The sequence below is a fragment of the Brassica napus genome, chromosome C2 (genome assembly GCF_020379485.1).
Source record: "Brassica napus cultivar Da-Ae chromosome C2, Da-Ae, whole genome shotgun sequence".
Lineage (NCBI taxonomy): Eukaryota > Viridiplantae > Streptophyta > Magnoliopsida > Brassicales > Brassicaceae > Brassica > Brassica napus.
The window spans coordinates 10,715,745-10,740,362 of NC_063445.1; the positions used below are offsets into that span (position 1 = coordinate 10,715,745).

Sequence of the window (24,618 nt, forward strand, 5' to 3'; positions counted from 1 at the left end):
CACTGCAGAGATAAACACCAAGGTGGATAACATGTATGGAGAGCTTAATGGGAAGTTCGAAGCTTTGAACACCCATTTGAAAGTTTTGGAAAAGCAAGTTGCTCAAACCGCCTCCAGCAGCAGAACAGCACCTGGATTTCTACCAGGGAAGTCAGAGACGAATCCCAAGGAGTTTGTGAATGCTATAACACTTAGGAGTGGAAAAACGATTGAGGAATCGAAAGAGAAAGAGATCGACCGATCTCAAGAACAGATCGACCGATCCAAGGGGAAGGAGATCGACCGATCCTGTCCATCTGGATCGACCGATCCCGTGTCGACGAAGCCAAATTCCTCTGAACCTGAAGAGGTGTATGTGGCGCCTCCTGCTTATGTTCCTAAGGCTCCATACCCATCCAGACCAAGGCAGAAGATCAAAGAACGTGAGTACGAGAAGCTAAAGAACCTTGTTGGGGAGTTACATGTGAGATTGCCATTCGTTGAAGCGGTGAAGATGGTACCTTCTCTTAAAAGGTACATGAAGGAGATTCTTACCGATAAGATGAGCCTAGAGCGTGGTGTGTTGATGCTCAATGAGGAATGTAGCGCAGTTCTACAAAATGTCATGCCTAAAAAGCGTGAAGATCCCGGAGCATTTGTTCTACCATGCCGCATTGGATCACTTACTTTTGAGAAGAGTCTCTGCGATCTGGGTTCAGGAGTGAGCCTAATGCCTTTCTCTGTCTCTGAGAGGCTAGGCATGACGAACTACAAACCTACAAGGATCTCCTTGGTCCTTGCTGACCGATCAGTGCGAAGACCAGTCGGTGTACTAGAAAACATCCCTGTTGGTGTTGGAAAGGGATATGTGCTTACCGATTTTGTAGTTCTGGAGCTGGAAGAGGAACCTAAAGATCCTCTCATTTTGGGCAGACCGTTTTTAGCTACTGCTGGAGCCATGATTGATGTACAGAATGGGCATATAGACTTACGTCTAGGAGACATGGCGATGAGATACAATGTGGAGAAGGTGCTGAAAAATCCGACTATTGATGGACAGACTTTCTGGGTTGATACATTGACTGAACTGGTGGAGGAAATGGATGAAGAGTTGCACACTGATGATCCTCTACAAGTCGCATTGACCCAAAGGGAGAGTGAGTTCGGGTTCATGAACCAAGAAGTGGTTGGATTTTCTGAGATTTTGGATTCAGCCTCACCGATTGAGAAGCATGTCGCCTATGTCAGCCTTGAAGACTCAGGCACCGATAAAACCGTCAAACCGTCATCCTCCCAACCAGATTGGAGTGAGGAGAATGCTCCAAAGGTGGAACTTAAAGCCCTCCCAGCTGGGCTGAGGTATGCATTCTTGGGACCGAATTCCACATATCCTGTTATTATTTGTGCTAACCTGAATAATGTGGAGACCGCTTTGCTTCTTTCAAAATTGCGAAAGTATAGAAAAGCATTGGGGTACTCTTTGGATGATATTACAGGTATTTCTCCAGATCTTTGCATGCACAAGATTCACTTGGAGGATGAGTCAAAGACGTCCATAGAGCACCAGCGAAGACTGAATCCCAAACTGATGGAAGTTGTGAAAAAGGAGATTCTAAAGCTGTTGAGTGCAGGGGTGATCTACCCAATTTCAGACAGCACTTGGGTGAGCCCGGTTCATGTGGTTCCTAAGAAGGGTGGCATCACTGTCATCACAAATGAGAAGGATGAGCTGATTCCTACCAGAACAGTCACAGGGCATAGGATGTGCATTGACTACAGGAAGCTAAACTCAGCCACAAGGAAGGACCACTTCCCACTTCCTTTCATTGACCAGATGCTGGAAAGACTAGCCAACCACCCCTACTACTGTTTTCTCGATGGCTACTCCGGGTTCTTTCAGATACCCATTCATCCAGACGACCAAGAGAAGACAACATTCACCTGCCCATACGGTACTTTTGCCTACAGGAGAATGCCTTTCGGATTGTGCAATGCTCCTGCCACTTTCCAGAGATGCATGATGTCGATCTTTACTGATCTTATTGAGGACATTATGGAGGTTTTTATGGACGATTTCTCAGTCTACGGTTCTTCATTTAGCGACTGCCTTGCTAATCTGTGCAAGGTGCTGGAAAGATGTGAGGAGAAGAACTTGGTGTTAAATTGGGAGAAGTGTCATTTCATGGTGAAAGATGGCATTGTTTTGGGTCACAGGATATCAGAGCAGGGTATCGAGGTTGACAAAGCAAAGATTGAAGTTATGACCAGCCTACAGCCTCCCAGGACAGTGAGGGATATTCGGAGTTTTCTGGGACATGCCGGTTTCTACAGGAGGTTTATCAAAGACTTCTCTATGATAGCGAGGCCACTCACCCGTCTGCTGTGCAAAGAAGCGAAGTTTGTTTTTGATGCTGACTGCCTCGCTGCGTTTCAGATTCTCAAGAAGTCTCTAGTCAGTGCTCCCATTGTGCAGCCACCAGATTGGGACTTGCCATTTGAAATAATGTGTGACGCAAGTGATTACGCGATTGGAGCTGTTTTGGGGCAGAGAAAAGACAAGAAACTCCATGTGATCTATTATGCCAGCCGAACGCTTGATGATGCTCAAATCAAGTATGCTACCACTGAGAAGGAGTTGCTGGCAGTAGTTTATGCTTTCGAGAAGTTCAGGTCCTATTTGGTGGGCTCGAAAGTAATTGTGCACACAGATCATGCAGCCTTGAAGTACCTGATGACGAAAAAAGATGCTAAACCGAGACTCTTAAGGTGGATCTTACTCCTACAGGAGTTTGATATTGAGATCAGAGACAAGAGAGGAGCAGAAAATGGAGTGGCAGATCATCTTTCCCGAATGAGAGTGGAAGCTGAAACACCACTGGATGATACATTACCCGAGGAGAATGTCTATGTGATCACCTTGCTGGAGGATGAGTATTTGGATCAGGCTGATTGCTGTGCCATGAGACAAATTCAGGATGATCTCCCATGGTTTGCAGACTTTGCAAACTACCTATGTGCTGGAATTGAACCACCGAACCTGAAGGGATATGAGAGGAAGAAGTTCATGAGAGATGTGAACCACTATTACTGGGATGATCCCTTCCTCTACAAGAGATGCTCAGATGGTTTATTCAGGAGATGTGTTCTGGAGAATGAGATGCAAGGGATTCTTTTCCACTGCCACAGTTCAGAATACGCAGGCCATTTTGCAACATTCAAGACGGTTTCTAAGGTCCTGCAGGCTGGTTACTGGTGGCCTACACTTTTCAGAGACGCCCATGAGTTTGTCTCAAAGTGTGATGCATGTCAGCGGAAGGGTAACATCAGTAAGAGAAATGAGATGCCCCAAAATTTCATCCTTGAAGTTGAAGTTTTTGATGTATGGGGAATTGATTTTATGGGCCCTTTCCCATCTTCTTATGGAAATGAGTACATCTTGGTTGCGGTTGATTATGTCTCCAAGTGGGTGGAAGCAGTAGCCAGCAAGACAAATGACTCTAGTGTTGTCAAGAAAATGTTCAAGACAGTCATTTTTCCAAGATTCGGGATCCCGAGAGTGGTTATTAGTGATGGAGGCTCTCACTTCATCAACAAGACGTTCGATAAACTGCTGAAGAAACATGGAGTAAAGCATAAGGTAGCTACACCTTATCATCCTCAGACAAGTGGGCAGGTTGAAATATCGAACCGAGAAATCAAGGGGATTTTGGAGAAGGCTGTAGGCAAAACAAGGAAAGACTGGGCTGTGAAGCTTGATGACGCCTTATGGGCGTATAGAACCGCCTACAAGACTCCCTTGGGCACCACTCCTTTTAATCTGGTCTATGGAAAGTCTTGTCACCTACCTGTGGAATTGGAGTACAGTGGTTTTTGGGCAACGAAGTTGATGAACTTCGACATTAAAACCGCAGCAGAAAGGAGGATGGTTCAGTTGAACGAGCTGGACGAGATTCGGTTGAACGCCTATGAGAACACCAAAATCTACAAGGAAAGAACTAAGGCATGGCATGACAGAAAGATAATCCCGAGAGACTTCGCTGCTGGAGACAAAGTCCTTCTGTTCAACTCTAGACTCAAGCTATTTCCTGGAAAGCTTAAGTCTCGTTGGTCCGGACCTTTCACCATCACAGAGGTTAGACCTTATGGAGCTGTTGTCTTGGAAGACAATGGGAGGAAATTCACCGTCAATGGGCAGAGGCTAAAACCTTACTTCACAGATGCAAAACCCGAAGAAGGAACCAACATTCCTTTAACGGAACCCGATCTCGCCTAAGGACAACAAAATAGTCAGGCTCGCGACTTTAAACAAGCGCTGACTGGGAGGCAACCCACATGGTTTGATTTTCTTTCTCTTTTGTGATTATGTTTTCTTGTGTGAATTGATTTTTGGTTGTGTTTTTAGATGATTTTTAGGCATGTATCACGATCAGGCATAGATCGATCGATCCACGATACGAAGAGCGGTCGATCCATGTCACGGATCGGTCGATCCGGGAAACTAAGATCGGTCGATCCAAGGTAAGGCATGTCCGGTTTGATTTCACTCAATTTAAACCGGAAAACACCCATACAAACAACCAACTCGCGAAAATCAGATCAAAACACTCATAATTTCATCTTCCTCTCCTCTCAAACTCTCTCAAACCTCTAAAGAACATGCAAATCGATTTTCATCTTATCTCAACCGATTTTTGTAATTCTTGGTGCTAAACTCATTAGTTTTTCAAGCTCTATCCATTTCTACCATCAGTTTTCATCAAGACACAGGTATGACTCTCTAATTTTAGAATCAAAAATCGCCCTACGGTTGGATTTAGGGGAATCTCCGAATTTTAAATGGAATAGCATCTAGGATGGTTTATTTGTGATGATTATACTCATGGGTTACCTAGATTGCCAATTTGTAGGATGAATTGCGATTTTTCCTAAAAAAAAAAAAAAAAAAAAAAAAAAAATTAATTTTCGAGTTTAATTGAAAAACGAAAATTGGAATGGAGTGTGATGTGTTATTTTGAGTTTAGAGAAGAGATGTGTGCTAAATTTTAACATGTTTAGGAGGTTGATCAGAAATGATTATATAAGAGTGTTTTTCTATATGTCTCTTACTTGGGTTTTGATGAATTAATTTTGCAGATAATGCCTAAGAGACAGAAGAAGCAGAGTGAGCGTGGGGATTCCTCGGTACAGACTGCTAGGCTCAGCACAAAGGGCAAGTTCCGAAAGACGGATAGGTCTCATCCTGCGAATCGAGAGATAACCCAGCAGTGGGATATACATGATGATGATTTCTATGAGCAGATGAGGGGAGTGGAAATATGTCCGTCGCGCTTCGCTCACAGAGACACTACAGATGCATTGGGGATAACCGAGGATATTGAAGCCTTGTTCGAGAAGATTGGCATGGGATACATTTTCGATCTTCACTGTGATTGCTATGCTGACTTGACCAGGCAGTTCCTCGCATCAGCCCGCCTCTACCATCCTGACGAGGACAACCCAGTTGCTGATAAGGCGATGTTCTCCTTCATTGTGAACAGGCAGTTCCACTCCATGACCATCTTTCAGCTGTGCGACGTCTTTGGGTTCGGGAAAGGACGTCAATCTTGTGTTCCTGACTTCCCGGAACACAATGATTTCTGGACATTCATCGCTTCAGGAAACTTCATCTCTCGAGAGGCCAAGCAAGCGAGAATACGTAGCCCTGTTCTGCGATATGCAGTGAGAGTGATCAGCAGTGTTATCTATGGGAAGACGGAACCCGCTGCAGTGACAAAAGATGAGCTAGCTCTTCTGTTCATCGGGGCTGGACACCTATGGCCTCAAGGCGCAGACATTACCTATGTTAGCGGGAAGGACATAAACATAGGAGCTGTGATCGCGGAGAAGCTTGCGTACTTCAAAGTTTCAGATACGAAGAGATGTGGGTTTGGAGCGGTTATCACACAGATCTTAAGGCATTGTGGAGTGTTTCTTCCACCTGTTGACAGAGTGGTGGATAAGAAGGGGATGTATCAGACCTTTTTCGACATGAGAGCACTCATTAGCAGCCACTACCTCACCGGCCCTTGGCGAGGAAGCATCGACAAGTCCGCCCCTCATATCTACCAGTTCCAGAACCAACAAGGGAGAGAGCAATTTGTCAAGCTACCCGATACCGCCATCACCGAGCTGACTGATCCAGGTGCTATCATATTTCTACCACCGCCTGCATCTCTCTGCACCAGACCCGCGACACTGAAGAAGAAAGGAGTCGCATCATCATCGACACACCAGCAGACACCACATGATGATATAGAGGAGGAACCTGAAGATGAGGAAAGTCTTTTCCCCACGGATTTCACTCCGTATATGCTGCCACCAGCACCTCCCGCTACTGCATCCGCTGCTGAGATCAACGCTTGGTCGATCAAGAGCCATCAAACCAACAACTCCATACTGCTGAAGATGTGGAAGGGAATCTGCAACATTAAGAAGGGATGCGCATCACAGCCAGCTGTTTCTGGAGATAGCGATGACGACTCAGGCGCTCACGACACCGCTGCTGGACCTGAGGCAGCGGAGGACTCTGATGATGATGGAGCCTTGGAGAGGCGCTCCAAGAGGCGTACTGACCGCAACGCCTGATCGGTAATCTCTCTTGGAATTATTTTCACACCGAGACGGTGTGAAGTAAGTCTGGGGGAGGATGCTACTTATGTACCATATTGCTTTTATTTCTTTTATTTTCTTAGTTTATCGGATTTGATTGTGTTTTAAAAAAAAAAAAAAAAAAAAAAAAAAAAAAACTCTCTACGTATTTTTCTCAGACCCTGTGATGATTATTAGACTATTTCCTTGTGTGTTGTGCATTACATTTCATATTGACCATTTTTCAGGACTGTTAGCGCAGACAAACCGAGGAACCACTTGACCAAGCAACCTCTCCTTAAATCTTTTATCAAGTCTCGGTGAATTGTAATCGACTCAAATATTTTTGACCATTAATGAATTTAATTTCTTTTGACCAGGAATCAACATCAGGAAACGGTACACCATATACACATTCAGGATTTTCTTTACCACATTCTACCACTCTTTAATAATCCTGAATGGCCAGACTCATCAATAGTTTGGTACCTCACCTACACCTTACCCTTTTATTTCATCTCCATGCATTCTTACACACTGATCATATGTGCATACATGTGCAAAAACAATGGAGAGATTAGGGTAGACATGGTTCATCCGACTGCTTAGGTAGGATCGGAACATTTAGGTGGTTAGACACGGACCTGTGTGTCTAGAGGTGTAAATGGAAAAATTGGGTGTTGTAAGTGTGTGATTGCATCGCAGTGTATATATTCGATTTCGGTTTGTATATGTTTTCTTCAAAAAAAAAAAAAAAAAAAAAAAAAATGATTCGATCGATTACGACAAAACATTTGCAAGTAATCGGTCCAAAAAAAAAAAAAAAAAAAAAAAAAGTTCATGTTTATATCTCATTCAGTATATTTGATTTAGACATTTTATTTTTATTTTATGTACTAGAGATAATGCTTTGTTTTAATTTGGGGTTAGAGTTTGAGATTTGTTGGGTTTTGATCATTTGAGACTTGAGCAGTTCGAAAACATGGTTATCAATATACTCGGTATCTCCAGCGATTTTGCATAATGTTTTGCATTTTTTTTTGTTATCGCTGATACCCACAAACACTTGAGCCTGACCTAATTAAACACTAAAACAGCCTCCCATACACCGAGCCCGTTATACCTGATGGAGATATCTTTGGTGGAAAGGTCACGCCCTTTTTAACGAATGTAAAGAGTTGATTACTTGAAACTGAGACTTGCAGGTCTGAAATATGGGAAGGTTTGCGAGGTCTTGGTAGGGATTTGGAATGAAAGCCTTGAAAGTCTCTGATTCAAGTGGTTAGCGAAATCACAAGGTAAGGTCTACTGAGGGTTAGTGAGCTCCCAAATTTTAATCCTCTTTACTTGAGGACAAGCAAAGATTCAAGTCTGGGGGAGTTGATATTCCGTGTTTTTAACGGTTTTAAACTCGTTTTGGAGCAATTAAATGGTCGGTTTTAATTAATGTTTTGGTCTATTTGATGCGTTTTGGTGTTCTTAAGTGTAATATGCAGGTTACTAGATAGCTTGAAAGAAAAGAACGCATTCGGGATTTATTCAGAAGCAAGATGGACCGAACAATGGACCGAATGAAGTATTGATCGCACAGAGCACTAGATCGACCGATCCGGGATATGTGGATCGACCGATCCTAGGCTTTCATACACGAGATCGACCGATCCGGGCCATGTGGATCGACCGATCTCAGGCGCTACGGGCTCCACACGCACAAACGAGCTTTTCACTCCTTTTTACCCACTCCCCTCAATAATTCAAAAAAAGAACTCGACCTTTGAGACTCAGAAAAGACCAGGGGCGACCAAGGAGGAGATTTACAAGTTCTAGAGAGAAGATTTGAGTGTTTTGTACTTGTTTTGGTGTGATTTGTGAAGATTTGTAAAGGAGTTCATCTCAAAACCATTTGGAGAAGATCTTCTGAACCTTTACTCTGTTTTAATACAATCTTATCATGTTTTCTTCATCAAAATCGTTTTGTTCTTGCTTAGTTATGTGTGAGTAGTCATCTAGTTGGGTTTAGGGGTTCTCATAGGGGATTTCTTGATGTTTTGATCCATAAAACGTGTGTAGACTAAGGGATTACGTTTTGGTTCTTCATCTAATGGATTTCTTACTGCCTGAACTGAATTGATCACTTAGTTCATGATTTCAGATTGTTTGATGCACCGAAAGTGATTGTTTGAACATCCGAAAATACTTTAGATGAGCAAAGTGTCCTTAACCCTCGGAAGTTGATGTTATTGCGCTTTGTGAACATATTGAACCTGTCCTTAATGCTTGTTTAGAAATTGAAACTCAGCGGAAGTTAGTGTGGAGATTTCTATAACATAGAGAATTAGCGCTACGGAAGTAGGTTAATTCTAATATCGTGTTTGAGTTCTAGACGGTTCTTAATATATCCCTGTGTCTTCCATTAATTGTATCTTGATTAAAAAGAAATCCCTGAGAATTCCCAATGCCCAACGTTTGTTTTAAAATAGTTTTCAAATCGTTTAAATCATCTTTTTACATGCTTGTTTACACTTTGTGACACTAGAGAAAATTAAATAAAAACCATCAAAAACATATCTTGATTCGTTGTAGCTATTAACTTGTCTGCAACTCTACGTGTGATCATCGGTCCCTGTGGATTCGATCCCGCATTACTACTGCGTACTTTACTGTGCACTTGCAGTTAGATAATCGGGTTAAAACTCGAGACATCAAGGAACATCTGGAGCAGGAGACGAGGAGTAGGAGCTATCACCGGCCAGTATTGCCATTTGATTTTTGACCGCGCTATTTTATTTTCTTTTCTATTCTAACGTTTTATGGTCTTATTTTCTGTTAATTTTGAACTTAGTTTTTTTTTTTTCTTAATTATGAGTTCGTATTTCTTTTACATGGTTTCTTCGTTTTATTTGGTTGTGTTTTGAGTAGTTTTTAATTCGTATTCAGCTTTGCCTTGCTAGATAAACCAAATAACTAATATCCGTGGAAAGAGGTTATATCAAGTGTTCCTCGGAATTTCCTCGGTATTTCTTAAAAAAAAAAAAAAAAATCAATGGTAGTCTGTTTCCGAGTCATCATCACCAGATGAATCTGAATCTGGATCTTGGTGAAACTCTCCAATCACTGGTTCATCCTCTACGTGAACGACGGCTTCCTCTCCAAAGTCGGTTAAATCGACAACAAGGCCAACTCCAGCTAAATCTTCTGCTGCACTTAAGTTGCCGGATGTGCTTGGTTGTAATGGGTCTTCCAGCTCAGAACTTCCCTGAACTCGGCCTCTCGGGTTGAGTCTTGTAACAGTAACCCATGGATCATCTCTGTTCCTTACCCGGGGGTACTTGATATAACAAACCTGTAACATTTAGAAAAATTATAAATTAATACACATGATGATGAATCATTCTGAATAATTAACATTTAATTACCTGATCGGCCTGAGAAGCAAGAATGAAAGGATAATAATATTGCAGCTTTCGCCTCGAATTTACTGATGTAACACCAAATGCATCTGTTCTCACACCTCGATATGGAGTGTTGTCGTGCCAATCACAATAGAAAACAGTACAACGCAATCCAACCATGCCCAAATACTTGATTTCCAAAATCTTATGTATGTGTCCGTAGTATACATCATCTCCTGATGCAGAACAAACGCCAGCATCATAAGTCGTACTCGAACGTCTCCTCTTCTGAGTTGTGAATGCATATCCTCGAGTACAAAATCTCGGATATGACTTCACAACAAAGTTTGGTCCAACGACCATCTCACGTATCCAATCGTCAAATGTTTCACCTCTGGCCAAACCAGCAGACACCTATTAATAGCACATATATATATGTTATATCAATAAATGTGAATTAGTATAAATATGTGATAAAATATATTTTAATTTGTTTAAAACACTCACATAAGTAAACATCCATCCAGTAAATTCTCTCTGCTTCATTTCTTCTAGTTCGTCCTCTGTGGCGTATCTATACTCGAACTGCTTTTCTGCCATGAAAATCCTGTATATGATGACAATAATGTAATTAATTAAGATTTAAATTTCAACTTGTTAAAATAAAAATTTGTAAGCTCATTTATTTACCTCTCATATTGTAGAACGTCTTCGCAGTTGGTGAGCAAATATGTTTGCAAATGACTGCGCTCCTGCTCAGTAAGTCGACGGTCCTTTGGTTTTCCGCTAAGTCGTCCAACGTCTGTGAAAATGTCTGGAACCGTAACATGATATGTTGCCCGTTCGCCTCTATCATCATGCCGAGCAGGTCTTCTGTTTTTGGTCTGAACTTCTGCTGGAAAGTAGTACTCGGCAAAGTTTGAAGTTTCTTCATTGATCATCTATGCGACTATAGAACCTTCCACCCTACTTAAATTTTTCACCATCTTCTTCAAATGGAACATATACCGCTCATACAGATACATCCATCTATACTGCACAGGACCACCAAGTTCCAATTCTCTTGTCAGGTGAATAACAAGATGCTCCATAACATCAAAAAATGAGGGAGGAAATATCTTCTCAAGGTTGCACTGAATCACAGCTATGTTAGTCTTCAAATTTTCAATACCTTCAAGAGTCATTGATCTCGTGCATAAATCGCGGAAGAAACCACTTATCCCTGCAATTGCTTCATGAACATTTCGTGGTAATAGTTCCTTGAAGGCGAACGGAAGGAGGCGCTGCATCATTACATGGCAATCGTGGCTTTTCAAGCCAGTAAACTTTCCTTCCTTTTTGTCGATACAGTTACGCAAATTTGATGCGTAACCGTCTGGAAATTCCACATCGTTTGAAATCCAATCAAAGAACGCATCTTTTCCCGCTGCATCAAGTCGGTATATGGGAAAAGGAGCCCTACCATTCTCATCAACATGAAGTTCTGAACGAGCACATATATCGACTAAATCCAGTCTTGACTTCAAATTATCCTTTGTTTTACCTTGAACATTAAGGATCGTGTTCATGAGATTGTCAAAAAAGTTCTTCTCAATATGCATGACATCTAAATTATGCCTTAGCAGATGATCCTCCCAGTATGGCAGATCCCAGAAAATACTTTTTTTGTGCCAGTTATGTAGTTCTCCAACAGCATCTACCGGAAAACGCTCATGTCCACCGACGTCTGGCGTCCTTTCTGCACCAAAATCTCTTAGTTGTATCTTCAAATCTTTCCCACAAATTTCCGGAGGTGGACTGTCAAACACCCTCTTGTTCTTCGTAAACAAATTCCTACTCCTACGATATGGATGATTAGGTGGTAGGAATCTCCTGTGACAGTCAAACCAACACGTTTTCCTTCCGTGTTTTAGTTGGAAAGCATCAGTGTTATCTTGACAATATGGACATGATAGCCTTCCATGCGTTGTCCATCCAGACAACATACCATATGCTGGAAAATCACTTATTGTCCACATTAGTACTGCCCGCATTTGAAAGTTTTCTTTACACGAAACATCGTATGTTTCAGCACCTTGAGCCCATAGTTGTTGCAACTCATATATTAGTGGCTGAAGAAACACATCAAGTGATCTCTTAGGATGCTCTGGTCCGGGAACGAGAATCGAGAGAAACAAAATCTCTCGTCGCAAGCACAAGTTTGGGGGTAGGTTGTATGGTGTAAGAATGACGGGCCATAGAGAATACTGTCTTCCACTCTTGCCAAACGGACTGAAACCATCAGTACATAATCCAAGGTAGACATTTCTTCTCTCATACGCAAAGTCGGGATACTTTGATTGGAAATGCTTCCACGCTTTTGCATCTGAAGGATGTCTGATCTCACCATCTGTTGAGTGCTCTGCATGCCATCTCATTGGTTGCGCTGTGCGTTCAGACAGATACAACCTCTGCAACCTTTCCGTCAAAGGTAAATACCACATCCTTTTATATGGCACTGGAACTCTTCCACTTGTATCTTTATAACGAGGCTTTCCACAAAATTTGCATGTAACCCGCTGTTCATCCGCCCTCCAATAAATCATGCAGTTGTCGCTGCATACATCTATTACCTGATACGATAAACCAAGACGAGCTACGACTTTCTGAACCTCGTAGTATGAACCAGGAGCTACATTATCCTCGGGTAGAATACCTTTTACAAAATCAGCAATCGCATCCACACAGTCTTCAGCCAAATTATAATCTGTTTTAATGCCCATCAATCTTGTAGCAGATGATAAAGCTGAATGACCATCTCTGCAACCTTCGTACAATGGTTGCTTTCCAGCATCCAACATATCATAAAATCTCCTAGCTTCTGCATTGGGTAAATCTTCCCCTCTAAAATGATCATTTACCATATGCTCAGTACCTACACCATAATCTACATCTGTTCTAATTGGTTCTTCTAATCTAACCGCTGGCTGAGGTTCGCTAGTACTACCATGTTCATAATCAGTTTCCCCATGATGATACCAAATTTTGTAACTTCGTGTAAACCCACTCAAATATAGATGAGTCCAAACATCCCACTCTTTAATAACCTTTCTATTTTTACAATTAGAGCAAGGACATCTTAACATACCTGTTTTTTTCTTCCGGTTGTCGGTGAACTAACCCATGAATTCGGTTATACCTCGTTGGTATTCTTCCGTAAGCAATCTCGTGTTCGGATCCAAATGAGGTCGATCGATCCAAGAACGAAAATAATTTGAAGAAGACATATTTTTATGAATCAAATTCGTGTGTAAATAGAGTAAGAGGGTGGATGAAGATATGGAGTGAATGAAGAGGAAGAGGAGTGCTTGTATTTATAGTTTAAATCCTGCCGACAGACCGAGGAAATTCCGATGGAATTCCGACGGAAAAGGCTTGTTCGTCGGAATTTCCTCGGAATTTTGTAAAATCCCGCAACGGCTCTCCAACGGCTATAATATTTCCTTGGAATTCATCGGTTTTTTCCGAGGAAACCCAATTTTGTGTTTCCTCGGAATTTCCTCGGAAATTCCTCGGGATATTCCGACGATTTCATTTTCCGTCGGAATGTCCGTCAGAATACCGATGTTTTCTCGTAGTGAACTCATGTTGACCATTTCAATATAAAAGATAAATTCTTTTATTCTGTTGACCCATTTACTAAATTTCAAAACATGAAATTTATGTATGGTCCAAATATCTTTTCTTATACAATCAAAGTCTTAAACTTTAATGTATTTTCTCCACTTTAAATAAAAGAGGAATTAAACCTCATATTTCTAATGTGATATATTTTACAAATAATCCACATTAGACTTTCATTTCTCATTCAAACGAATTTCGTTTTTTAACATATGATTACACTATTTCATAGTTTCAAACATTCGGTTATTCTGACGAACGTCTTCGTCCCAAAACTTATCAATAAATGCTCCAAAACCATTTTGTCAAAAACGAGTTCCAACAATGTTTTCCAAGAAAGAGGGCATGTTTCGCATGGGATCTCCAGAATCACAAACACAAGATTCAGAGGCTGCGGTTTAAAAACATTCCCGAGTTAACCAAGACCACAAACGAGCTTATGGATTCGTGCTGCACGTACGAGCACTTGGTGGAGTCAGTAACCACCGGCGAAACTTTCTTGGTTAAGCAGTACAAGAAGACTGTTGAGATCGATGATGGTGTTGCCAAAATGAGAACAGAATATTTAATGGTGTTCAAACTAGACGGTGAAGGCAACGCGGTTCACACTGAAGACATAGGAGATCTTGTCATTTTCCTCTCAATGTCTGAACCTTTTTGTCTCCGGGCTAGTTCTTTTCCTGTCCTGTTCCCGAACAGCGTTGAAAGCTTGGATTACTGGGAAAATGTAACTGTCGAACTGGCTGACTACTTAGTTATTAGAGGCTTTCGTCCATTCTTGGCCCCTTACCTTATTCCACCACAACATATAGATTAGTAAATGTTTGTATGTAATAGAGTCATGCATCCACAATTATAAGCTTTTGTAACTTCATTTCCACTGTTACCAATCAGTTGCTTCGTAGATAAAAAATACGGAATTACCTAATATGACTAAAATATATATTGCAATTAATGATTTTGAATAATAAAAATTTGATAACAATTTTTATATATCATTTTATATTTTATATTATTAAAATAAACTTAAAAATCATATTCACTATATAATAAAAATAGATTTTAGTATATGTTATATTTTGAATTAAAAAAACGGTTTTAAATTACTAAAACTATTAAAAGTCTTACATTTAAAAATTGGTGATCAACGGTATTAAGTTTTTGTTATCACAATATACAAATGATCACAAAATTATATGGATAGAAATTCTCAATTAATAGATATTCATATTAAAAATATAAATATTGTAATACTGTTTAAATTAAATTATATACCATATCAAAATATATATTTTAGGTCTTAAATTTTCATTTAAAAAGTACTGAAAACTTAATATTTTAATTTTGCAATTTGTATTAAATTTTTAAATACGATTATAAATTACACAAGTTATTAAAAGTCCACATTAAAAATTTTGTTTTCAGCAGTTTAAATTTTTTGTTATAAAAAATACAAATGATCGTAAAATCTTATGAGTACGAAGTCTTATTTAATAGATAACCATATTAAAAAGTATACTATATATGTATGTTAATATGTTTTAAATTTAACTATATACCATTTAAAATAGGTAAATATGATTGTATTTATTTATCATAAACACATTGTAAATAAAAAGAGTGATTATTTTAATTTATATGTCAGTGCCAATTTAATTAATACTAGGATAAGACATGCGCCTTGCGCATGGTGAAATATTTATTAAAAAAATTATGTTTTCATATTGTAAAAATTGATGATTTCTGAATATATGTGTTCTTGTGGTCAAAATATATTTGATATTTATGTTTTTCTCAATATGGAATAATTAACTAACTATAAATATTTGGTACAAATAGAAAAAATATAGAAACCCAAATCAAAAATTAAAATGTGATATCATTGATACTCCTGTAATCATAAATTAAGAGTTGTGAAAAAGTTTGATGGTATTTCTAAAGGTAAACTCAACCGTATATATATAGTAGACATATGTAGGTTTTCAGATTGTTTGGAAAGTTAAAATAATTAACATTAATTATCTAGAAACCGTATTTTAGTGTGATACATTGAACAAATATTTATGTAAGCTTTCAATAACTACCAAAAACATATTTCGCAAGTTTTTTCAATGGTCGAAATTATAGATTTGGTGACAAAGTATATTATTATCTTAAATTAAATTTACCATATAAAAAATAAGGTGGTCCCATAAATAAAGCAAAAAACTCAAGGTTGTATATTCATTGAAGCAAACATGTGATTTTTTTAGCATTTGCGACATACTTACAAATGCCAACATAATTATTTTCCTGATTTGTTTAACTTTGTGATTTAAGTTCATGTAATACCAATTTATCCACTAGAATGCAAACTTTCCATTTAAATTGACATATACAAAATGTTGGTTTTATGCCTTTCATTTATATAAATCGTAATCGGCATCAAACAACAAAACCTTGGGCAAGTACACTTAGTACACTACAAAAGGCTTATAATGAATAAATAATCAAAGAGAAATAGAAGTGATTGGGTCTTCATCAAAAACAAAACCTGTTAAAGAGGCAAGTAGACTACAAAATCCACTCCACAACAGACTAGTATTTTGGTTGCTTTTTTCAGTGCTATTTAGCTTGAGAGGAAAAAATGATAATAAATAAGGAAATATTACTTTTTACATTATAATAATATTATTATATTGTATTTATAATTAAGATTTCTTAAAAAACTTCATTACTTAATTGTAAAAACCAACTAAATTAATCACTTTTCAAACACATCCAACTTCATTAACCATTCATAATACCATCAGTGTCTTAAGAAAACATAAAACAAGAACTAATAAGCAGAGAACACAGTCAGTTGCCACCACCTCCCACCTCTCCATCTCTGCTCACATCTCCATCACCGGTCCCGTCACCACCACCGCCCAACATTGTAATTAACATTATTATGTTTTGTTATCAAATAGTTAACGAGTGAGTAAAGTGAGGTTGCGAAAAGATTACACAAAAGACAAATTTAACATATGAAAACTCTTGTTTTATTTTAGACAGGTGTAGAAAAATGCACAGATTTTGAAAAAAATGAAGAAGAAAAAAACTAGCTCGGCTCATTTTCTATTACAATAAATAATAAAGAAAAATTTAATACTAGCAATGATCAAAAGAATTGGATACTCATATTACTAAACTAAGGTCCGATTGGAGATCAAGCTGTTGAGGCTTTTGGTTAGTCTAAAGTTTTTACAGCCAAAATTTAGCAATCAAGCTTTAATGACTTTTGTTAATTCTAAAGCCCCTAAAGCCATTTTTATTGTTTTCCTCTTGTTACGTAAGTGCATTTCAAAAGCCAACAATTTATGGCTTTAGTTCTTTCACTACAAGAAAACAACGGTATTCTGACGGACATTCCGACGGAAAATGAAATCCTCGGAATTTCCTCCTCGGAATTTCCTCGGAATATACCGACGGAATTCCGAGGAAATATCAATCCGTCAGAATATTCCGAGGAAATTCCGAGGAAAAATGTGTTCCTCGGAAAAAACCGATGAATTCCGAGGAAATATTATAGGGATTTCACAAAATTCCGAGGAAATTCCGACGAACTAGTGATCGATCGATGCGTTTTTGGACATATACCCATCGATCGATCACATTGTTACGCTTTGGTCCATCTTAGTGATCGATCGATGAGTTTTTGGACATAAATCCATCGATCGATCCGTTTATAAAAAAACATTCGAGATTTTGAAACCCCAAACACTAGTTCCTCAGAATTTCCTCGGAATATTCCGAGGAAATTCCGAGGAACACTTGATATCCTCGATCGATCACATTGTTACGCTTTGGTCCATCTTAGTGATCGATCGATGCGTTTTTGGACATAAATCCATCGATCGATCCGTTTATAAAAAAACATTCGAGATTTTGAAACCCCAAACACTAGTTCCTCGGAATTTCCTCGGAATATTCCGAAGAAATTCCGAGGAACACTTGATATCCTCGATCGATGGGATAATCTCATCGATCGATCACATTGTTACGTTTTGGTCCATCTTAGTGATCGATCGATGCGTTTTTGGACATAAATCCATCGATCGATCCGTTTATAAAAAAACATTCGAGATTTTGAAACCCCAAACACTAGTTCCTCGGAATTTTCTCGGAATATTTCGACGGAAATCCGAGGAAGAAAAGGGTTTCCTCGGAATATTCCGAGGAAATTCCGAGGAAATAGGGTTTTTAAACCGAAAACAACGTTTTGCGGTTTGAATAACACCTATATAACCCTTATTAAGTGTCTTACGTTCATTATGAAGTCAAAAATTTGTTCCTTACCCTATAATAAACACTTTTCCGATTGTATGAACGAAATCTCCACAACATAAGAAAAACACTTATACACTTTAATGAACTGTAAAGGGAATACTTACAATTCGTTTTTAAATTTTTTATTTCATGGTTTATGCTCATCTATACAAAGAATCCTCAATGGTATGCATTACAATTGTATAAGAAATGAAATACGGCAAAAAAATTGATGTTTTGAAACCCCAAACACTAGTTCCTCGGTATTTCCTCGGTATTTCCTCGGAATATTCCGAGGAAATTCTGAGGAACAATATAAATTAATATAAATACATGCACAGGATATTTTTTTTCCTCGAATTAATGAAAATATTCCGAGGAAATTCCGACGGATATTTAAGTGGCCGTTGGAATTTCCTCGGAATATTTTCATTTAACCGGGCAAACAAGCCGCCAAATATTTCGCGAAAATTGAAATTAAAAATACTGAGGGAATTCCGACAGAAAATATCCGTCGGACCCAAGGTTTTATAAACTCGAAACGCATCTTCTTCCCCATTTCTCTCTTCTTCCTCTCCGACGATCTCTCTCTCCTTCCGGCGTTCTCCACCTTCTCTCGCGACAATCTCTCCGGCGAATCCTTTCCATTCTCTTACAAATCATGTAAGGACCCTATCCCACTCTCTTAGATCCTATTTGTTAGGTTTTTAAGTAGATTTGATGATTTTAGAAGGTTTTTGATAGATTTTTGTTAGGGTGATTGGGTAGGATTGTGATTTGTTGTGTAATAGGTTTAGAATTGTGATTTGGTTGTGTTGAATTGATTTAGAACTTTTTTTATAAATTGTTCATTATTTTTTTATTTACAAAACGTTTTTTCTATATAAATTCGATTTTACAAAACGTTTTTTGTATATAAATTCGATTTTTGGATTTATAAAAGATGATTTCATATTTATAAAAATATTTATATTTATTAAAACTAATTTTGTATTTATAAAACATTTTTTTGATTTATAAACACTATTTTTTTTATTTTTGTATTTATAAAAACTATTTTTAAATATACAAACCGTTCTTTGTATATAAATTCGTTTTTTGGATTTATAAAAGATGATTTCATATTTTGAAATTAATTTTGTATTGATAAAATATTTTTTTTGATTTATAAACACTATTTTATTATTTTTTGTATTTATAAAAACTATTTTGTATTTATAAAAAGATGATTTCATATCTATAAAAATATTTATATTTATAAAACTAATTTTGTATTTATAAAACATTTTTTGATTTATAAACACTATTTTATTATTTTTTATATTTATAAAAACTATTTTGTATTTATAAAAAGATGATTTCATATTTATTAAAACTAATTTTTTATTTATAAAACTTTTTTTTATTTATAAAAACTATTTTATTATTTTTTGTATTTTAAATATGTTTTCTATTTCAATTTTAATTTTATATTTTCGAATTTTAATTTAAAAAAATAAATTTATAATTTTTTTTTTAATTTTGGAAATATTCCGAGGAAGTTTATCCCTCGGAATATTCCGACGACATCTTCCTCGTAATATTCCGAGGAATTTCCGACAAACTTGTGGTCCTCGGAAATTCCGAGGAAATAGGGTTTCCTCTGAATTCTGTTGGAAATTTCCGAGGGATTTCCGAGGAAAGATGAATTTCCGAGGACTTTTTTCGTCGGTATGTCGTTGGAATAGCGTTATTCCGACGACATACCGACGATTTTTTCCCTCAGTATGCTGCTGTTTTCTTGTAGTGTTTCTAAAGCCAATACTGGCAGTTTTTTAAATCTAAAGTTCCTAAAGTAATTTTTTTGTAAAGCCTAAGCCACCACAGTTGCAAACAATCGGAGCCTAAAACAAATACTTTTTCTGTAGATTTGATAGTATTTTCATGCTTTTTGATATCAACATATAATTAGATGAAAATAATAACAAAAACTTTTAAATTCGTTATGCATAATTAATGCATATTATTACTTAACAAAAAATAAGAATAAATTAAAATTATAAGATCTTTTATAATTTAAAAACTAAATTTTCAAAAAATCAAAAGTTGAATAATCATCACAGTGAAATTATATAATATAAAAGCTTTACTATAAATTATCAACAAAAACAAACCTAAAATCTAATAAAAAATAAGTCGTGAAACTTGAAATTAATCATTATTCATAATAAGATAAATTAAACACTGTTGATATGAAATAGATGAAAACGCATTATTTGTTTGTTTGGTATTTGATTTCACACCAAAAAAAAAGAAAAACATCCCACTATATAAAAGGGACTAATTTTGGATGTTCTAAAGGATGCCATATGGGCAAAATATTCTCAACCATTCATTCTGCCACGTCACTTGCAAGGAGAGAGCAAATTCTCCTACTCAATCGTCAAATGCTATTTCTCCGTGAGTTATGTTGAATGAGCTTTGGTCTTTAACTCTTAATTGTGAAATCGTGATATCCCTTGGTCTTCTCACCTTCACGATTCTGATTCTAACGTCGTCTTACTTTCAATTCTTCCGAGATTTTTCCTCTTTTCTTTTTCTCCAAGTTTCAGTGATTTTGCAATTAATCGTTTGTCCTTTTGGGTTAAAGTTTAGGAAAAGCATTTGTTTTATTTGAGGTCTTCTGGATCGCCTATGACCTTTAACTTTTCAACTTCGCAGAGGTTTTCCGCGTTGGAGCATCTCAGAATCACAGATTGTTATTTGATTATATCCACTGCTGTAAGGCCACTTCTCACTTTTTCAAAACTTCAGAGAAGAATAAGTTATTGGGGTTCATTGATTTATTGTTAGGCAGAGTTAAGAGTGATTTTGTGTGTGTGATTTGGCAGGTGGGACTCAAATTGATCTTTGGAGATGGCCAAGGCCTGATGTAAGTTTATTAAGGCTTGATAGTACGGGGTTAGTTTATATTCAATATGTTTATGTTCTAAGAAGATCTTGATCAGTTTATCAAATTATGGGTACTATTTCTATCTCCAAATCTTATGTTTTTTCAAGACAGATGTCTTAAGCAATATATCCATATGCATGCATATCACATATACGACTGGGATAAGCATCATTCTAACAACTACATCAAGATATTTTATTTATTCTTGTTATATTCTAAAAGATGTTATTTTTATTTATAATGTCTCTATTGATATATGCGATGTAAAATTACTAAAATGTTTGTATTCTTTTATCATGTATAAAACTAATAGTCTGTATAACTTAATAGGTAAAGACAAAAACAAGTGTAAACACTTATCACTAATGATCATTTCACAGGTGATCCATGGGAGATGGGGGATGTTGGGAGCATTTGGTTGCATAACCCCTGAAGTTCTTCAGAAATGGGTCCGTGTGGACTTCAAAGAGCTGGTCTGGTTCAAAGCCGGTTCACAAATCTTCTCCAAAGGCGGTTTGGACTACTTAGGAAACCCAAACCTAGTACACGCTCAGAGCATTTTCCCTGGCTTCCAAGTTATCCTAATGGGATAAGTTGAAGGTTTCCGCATCAATGGTCTTGATGGTGTTGGCAAAGGCAATGACTTGCACCCGGGCGGGCAATACTTTGACCCGCTGGGTCTTGCAGACGATCCGGCTACTTTTGCTGAGCTAAAGGTGAAAGAGATCAAGAATGGAAGGTTGGCTATGTTCTCAATGTTTGGCTTCTTTGTTCAAGCCATTGTCACCGGGAAAGGTCCTTTGGAGAATCTCCTTGACCATCTTGATAACCCGGTTGCTAACAGTGCATGGGCTTTCGCAACAAAGTTTGTACCTGGAGCTTGATTTGATGTGATCCTTTGAAATGATATAAACATAATCTTTCTTGTTCCTCTCAAGTTACAAAACTCTATTTGCTTCTATACACAGAAAAAAAGTTATAAAGAACAAAATACATATCTCTCAGCTGAATCTACAATGCTCTCAATCTAACTAATACAACAAACCTAAGCAAGTGCTGGAGTTCTAGTACTCATTTGCCCCACCATTCCGGTGACGACGTTTATCACTATAGAGTCTTGCTTTAGTCTATCTCAAACCAGCTTTGTAATCTTTCTTCCATGTCTCAAATATTAGCTTCAGTCTCCTAAATTCATCTTCTGGATGTTGCCCGTTTGTAGTAGTAGAGGCTAGGCTTTTCCAGTTTGATGCATAGACACCCATAGCCACAAAGTCATAATGTGTTTGCTATATAAGAATATTGAGTGACCACAAAGAAAGGCTGAGATCTTTTAAAAATCTTTCAGGTAGATTTCTCTGGATTTATGACGATAAATCCTCAAAATGTTTGGGCAGAAATATGTGGGAAAGGTACGTAAACATAATGTAACATGATGTGATGTTCACAATCCTTTATTGAATCTTGGTTAACTTATGACAAAATTCTCAAACACTTTCAGGTTCCAGGACATTTTAATATTCTCCAAAGCTTCTAAGAAGGCCGAGGTAAGGCCTCAAGTGCGATAAAGCAAACTACTCTCGATGGTTCTAAAAGGTAGTTTTTGTCATCACGTTTAACGAGTCTAGGGGTAAAGATATAAAACTTTTCATTTTTGGATGGAAGACTCAGCCATCAATTCCAAACTGCTTTTCAATATTTTGAGGAGGAATATAGTAAGCAGGGAAGTGAGAATCAATATAGCTAATGAAGGCGTGACCAGACAGATCGATATATGCGACTTCGTTGAAAGCTTCCAAGAACTCAACGTGGTTTGAGTGCAAGCCAGGAAAGGAAGCAGCAGGGGCACAGAATGGTTCAGAATCCGAGAGGAAAATGACTAAATCTCCTATGTCTTGAGTGTAGACAGCGTTTCCTTCTTCATCTATCTTGAACACCATTAAAGCTCTCGTCCTCATTTTTGCAATACCACCCTTGCTGATCTCGGATGTCTTCCTGTACATCTTAACCAAGAAAGTCTCACCAGCTGGTGACTCCACCAAGTGCTCGCTCTTGCAACACGAATCCATAAGCTCGCGTGTGGCCTTCGCCAGCTTAGGAAGCTTTTGGAAATGCAAGATCTGCAACTTGGGGTCCTCGCTGGGTTTGCAGGGATCCCATGACCCGATGAGATCCAAGAATGCGAAACATCTCCTCTTTCTTGGAGAACACGACACGTGAGGAGTACAGACAGGGGTTTTTGATCCTGATTTTGGTCCACTCTGGTTTACTACTCTGAGAGGCTGGTTTGCAGAAGCTGAGCTGAGCTCCCAAGAACTTAGCAGCTACAACACAGGTCTCATCATCATCCGGAAAAGATGAGGACATTGACACGTTGGTGATGATTTTGGTTTCGCAATGTCTCATGGTTACAAGGGGAGGCAGAGGGATGTGTTTCGGTTCTGTATACGATGCATATGTAGGGATGTTAATATTGGCTCAACCTAACAGGGTTAGCCCTAACGCTGCAAATCCATTTGTAACCCTAACCCTCATTTTTTAAACAAGGCGGACCCTAATAGGACCAGGGTTTAAATTCTAACCCTTTTATTTTGATTCACACAACTATTATACAATATTTAATAATGTTTTTTCACCAAAAAAACTTAAAGTCGAGTTTTCTCGCCAAAAACTAAACAACGAAATTTTCCGTCGAAACCACAAAATCGAGTTTTCAACTAAAACAACAAAATCGAGTTTTCTCTCCAAAAACGCAAAATCGAGTTTTTCGTCAAAACTTCAAAATCGAGTTTTTCGCTAAAACCTCAAAATCGAATTTTCCCGTGAAAACGTAAAATTAAGTTTTTCTGGAAAACCCGCAAAACTCAATTTCACGGTTTTGGCGGGAAAACTCGATTTGCCGGTTTTGGAGGGAAAACTCGATATTGCGGTTTTAGTTTTGGCGGAAAAACTCGATTTTGCGGTTTCGGCGGAAAAACTCGATTTTGCGGTTTCGGTGGGAAAACCCGATTTGCCGGTTTCAGCGGAAAACTCGTTTTTGTTGTTTCGGCGGGAAAACACGATTTTGTAGTTTTGGCGGGAAAACTCGATTTGCCGTTTTCGGCGGGAAAACTCGTTTTTGCGGTTTTTGCGGTTTTGGCGGGAAAACTCGATTTTGCGGTTTTGGCGGGAAAACTAGATTTTGCGGTTTTGAGGGGAAAAACTAGATTTTGCGGTTTCGGCGGGAAAACCCGATTTGCCGGTTTCGGCGGAAAACTTGATTTTGCTGTTTCGGTTGGAAAACACGATTTTACAGTTTTGGCGAGAAAACTCGATTTGCCGGTTTTGACAGGAAAACTCGATTTTGTGGTTTTTGCGGGAAAACTCGATTTTGCGGTTTTGGCGGGAAAACTTGATTTTGTGGTTTTGGTGGAAAAGCTCAAATTAGGTTTTGGCGGAAAAAAACACAATTTTTGTTTTTTAACGGAAAAACTTTATTCTTAGTTGTGGAGCAAAAACTCGATTTTGCGATTTTGGGAGGAAAACTTTTGATTTTGATGCTCAACAAATTGGAGGAAAGAATCATATCATATCTTAATTTTTCTAGTTTTATCTTTAAAATTTAAGAACAAAAATAAATAAAATATTATTTTCAATTAAATGAGGTAACCCTGGTACCAGTCCTAATCCTTAATTATAATAGGGTTAAAATCGGGCCGGGTTAAAATTGGGATGGGCTTATAATAAACAAAAGAGGGTTGG

General features: G+C 38.0%; 2 protein-coding genes and 2 pseudogenes across 2 annotated transcripts; 3 read left to right on the forward strand and 1 right to left on the reverse strand.

Moving 5' to 3' along the window:
* Positions 1 to 4,657: 4,657 nt before the first annotated feature.
* On the forward strand, positions 4,658 to 6,739 carry LOC125581546. Its single transcript, XM_048747184.1, has 2 exons — positions 4,658 to 4,746; positions 5,113 to 6,739. Exon 2 carries the CDS (start codon positions 5,116 to 5,118, stop codon positions 6,601 to 6,603), a length of 1,488 nt encoding a protein of 495 aa, XP_048603141.1. The 5' UTR covers positions 4,658 to 4,746; positions 5,113 to 5,115; the 3' UTR covers positions 6,604 to 6,739.
* Positions 6,740 to 13,559: 6,820 nt separating this feature from the next.
* On the forward strand, positions 13,560 to 15,457 carry LOC106377875. The gene has a single exon (XM_048747185.1). It carries the CDS (start codon positions 13,945 to 13,947, stop codon positions 14,473 to 14,475), a length of 531 nt encoding a protein of 176 aa, XP_048603142.1. The 5' UTR covers positions 13,560 to 13,944; the 3' UTR covers positions 14,476 to 15,457.
* Positions 15,458 to 20,621: 5,164 nt separating this feature from the next.
* Positions 20,622 to 21,847, forward strand: LOC106377874 (annotated as a pseudogene).
* A 523-nt stretch (positions 21,848 to 22,370) lies between these two features.
* LOC125582167 lies at positions 22,371 to 23,412 on the reverse strand (annotated as a pseudogene).
* Between the last annotated feature and the right edge of the window lie 1,206 nt (positions 23,413 to 24,618).

What these genes read in the sequence shown, in the direction of transcription:
- LOC125581546 (XM_048747184.1), top strand. Translation starts at nt 5,116, where the DNA reads ATGCCTAAGAGACAGAAGAAGCAGAGTGAGCGTGGGGATTCCTCGGTA.
- LOC106377875 (XM_048747185.1), top strand. Translation starts at nt 13,945, where the DNA reads ATGCTCCAAAACCATTTTGTCAAAAACGAGTTCCAACAATGTTTTCCA.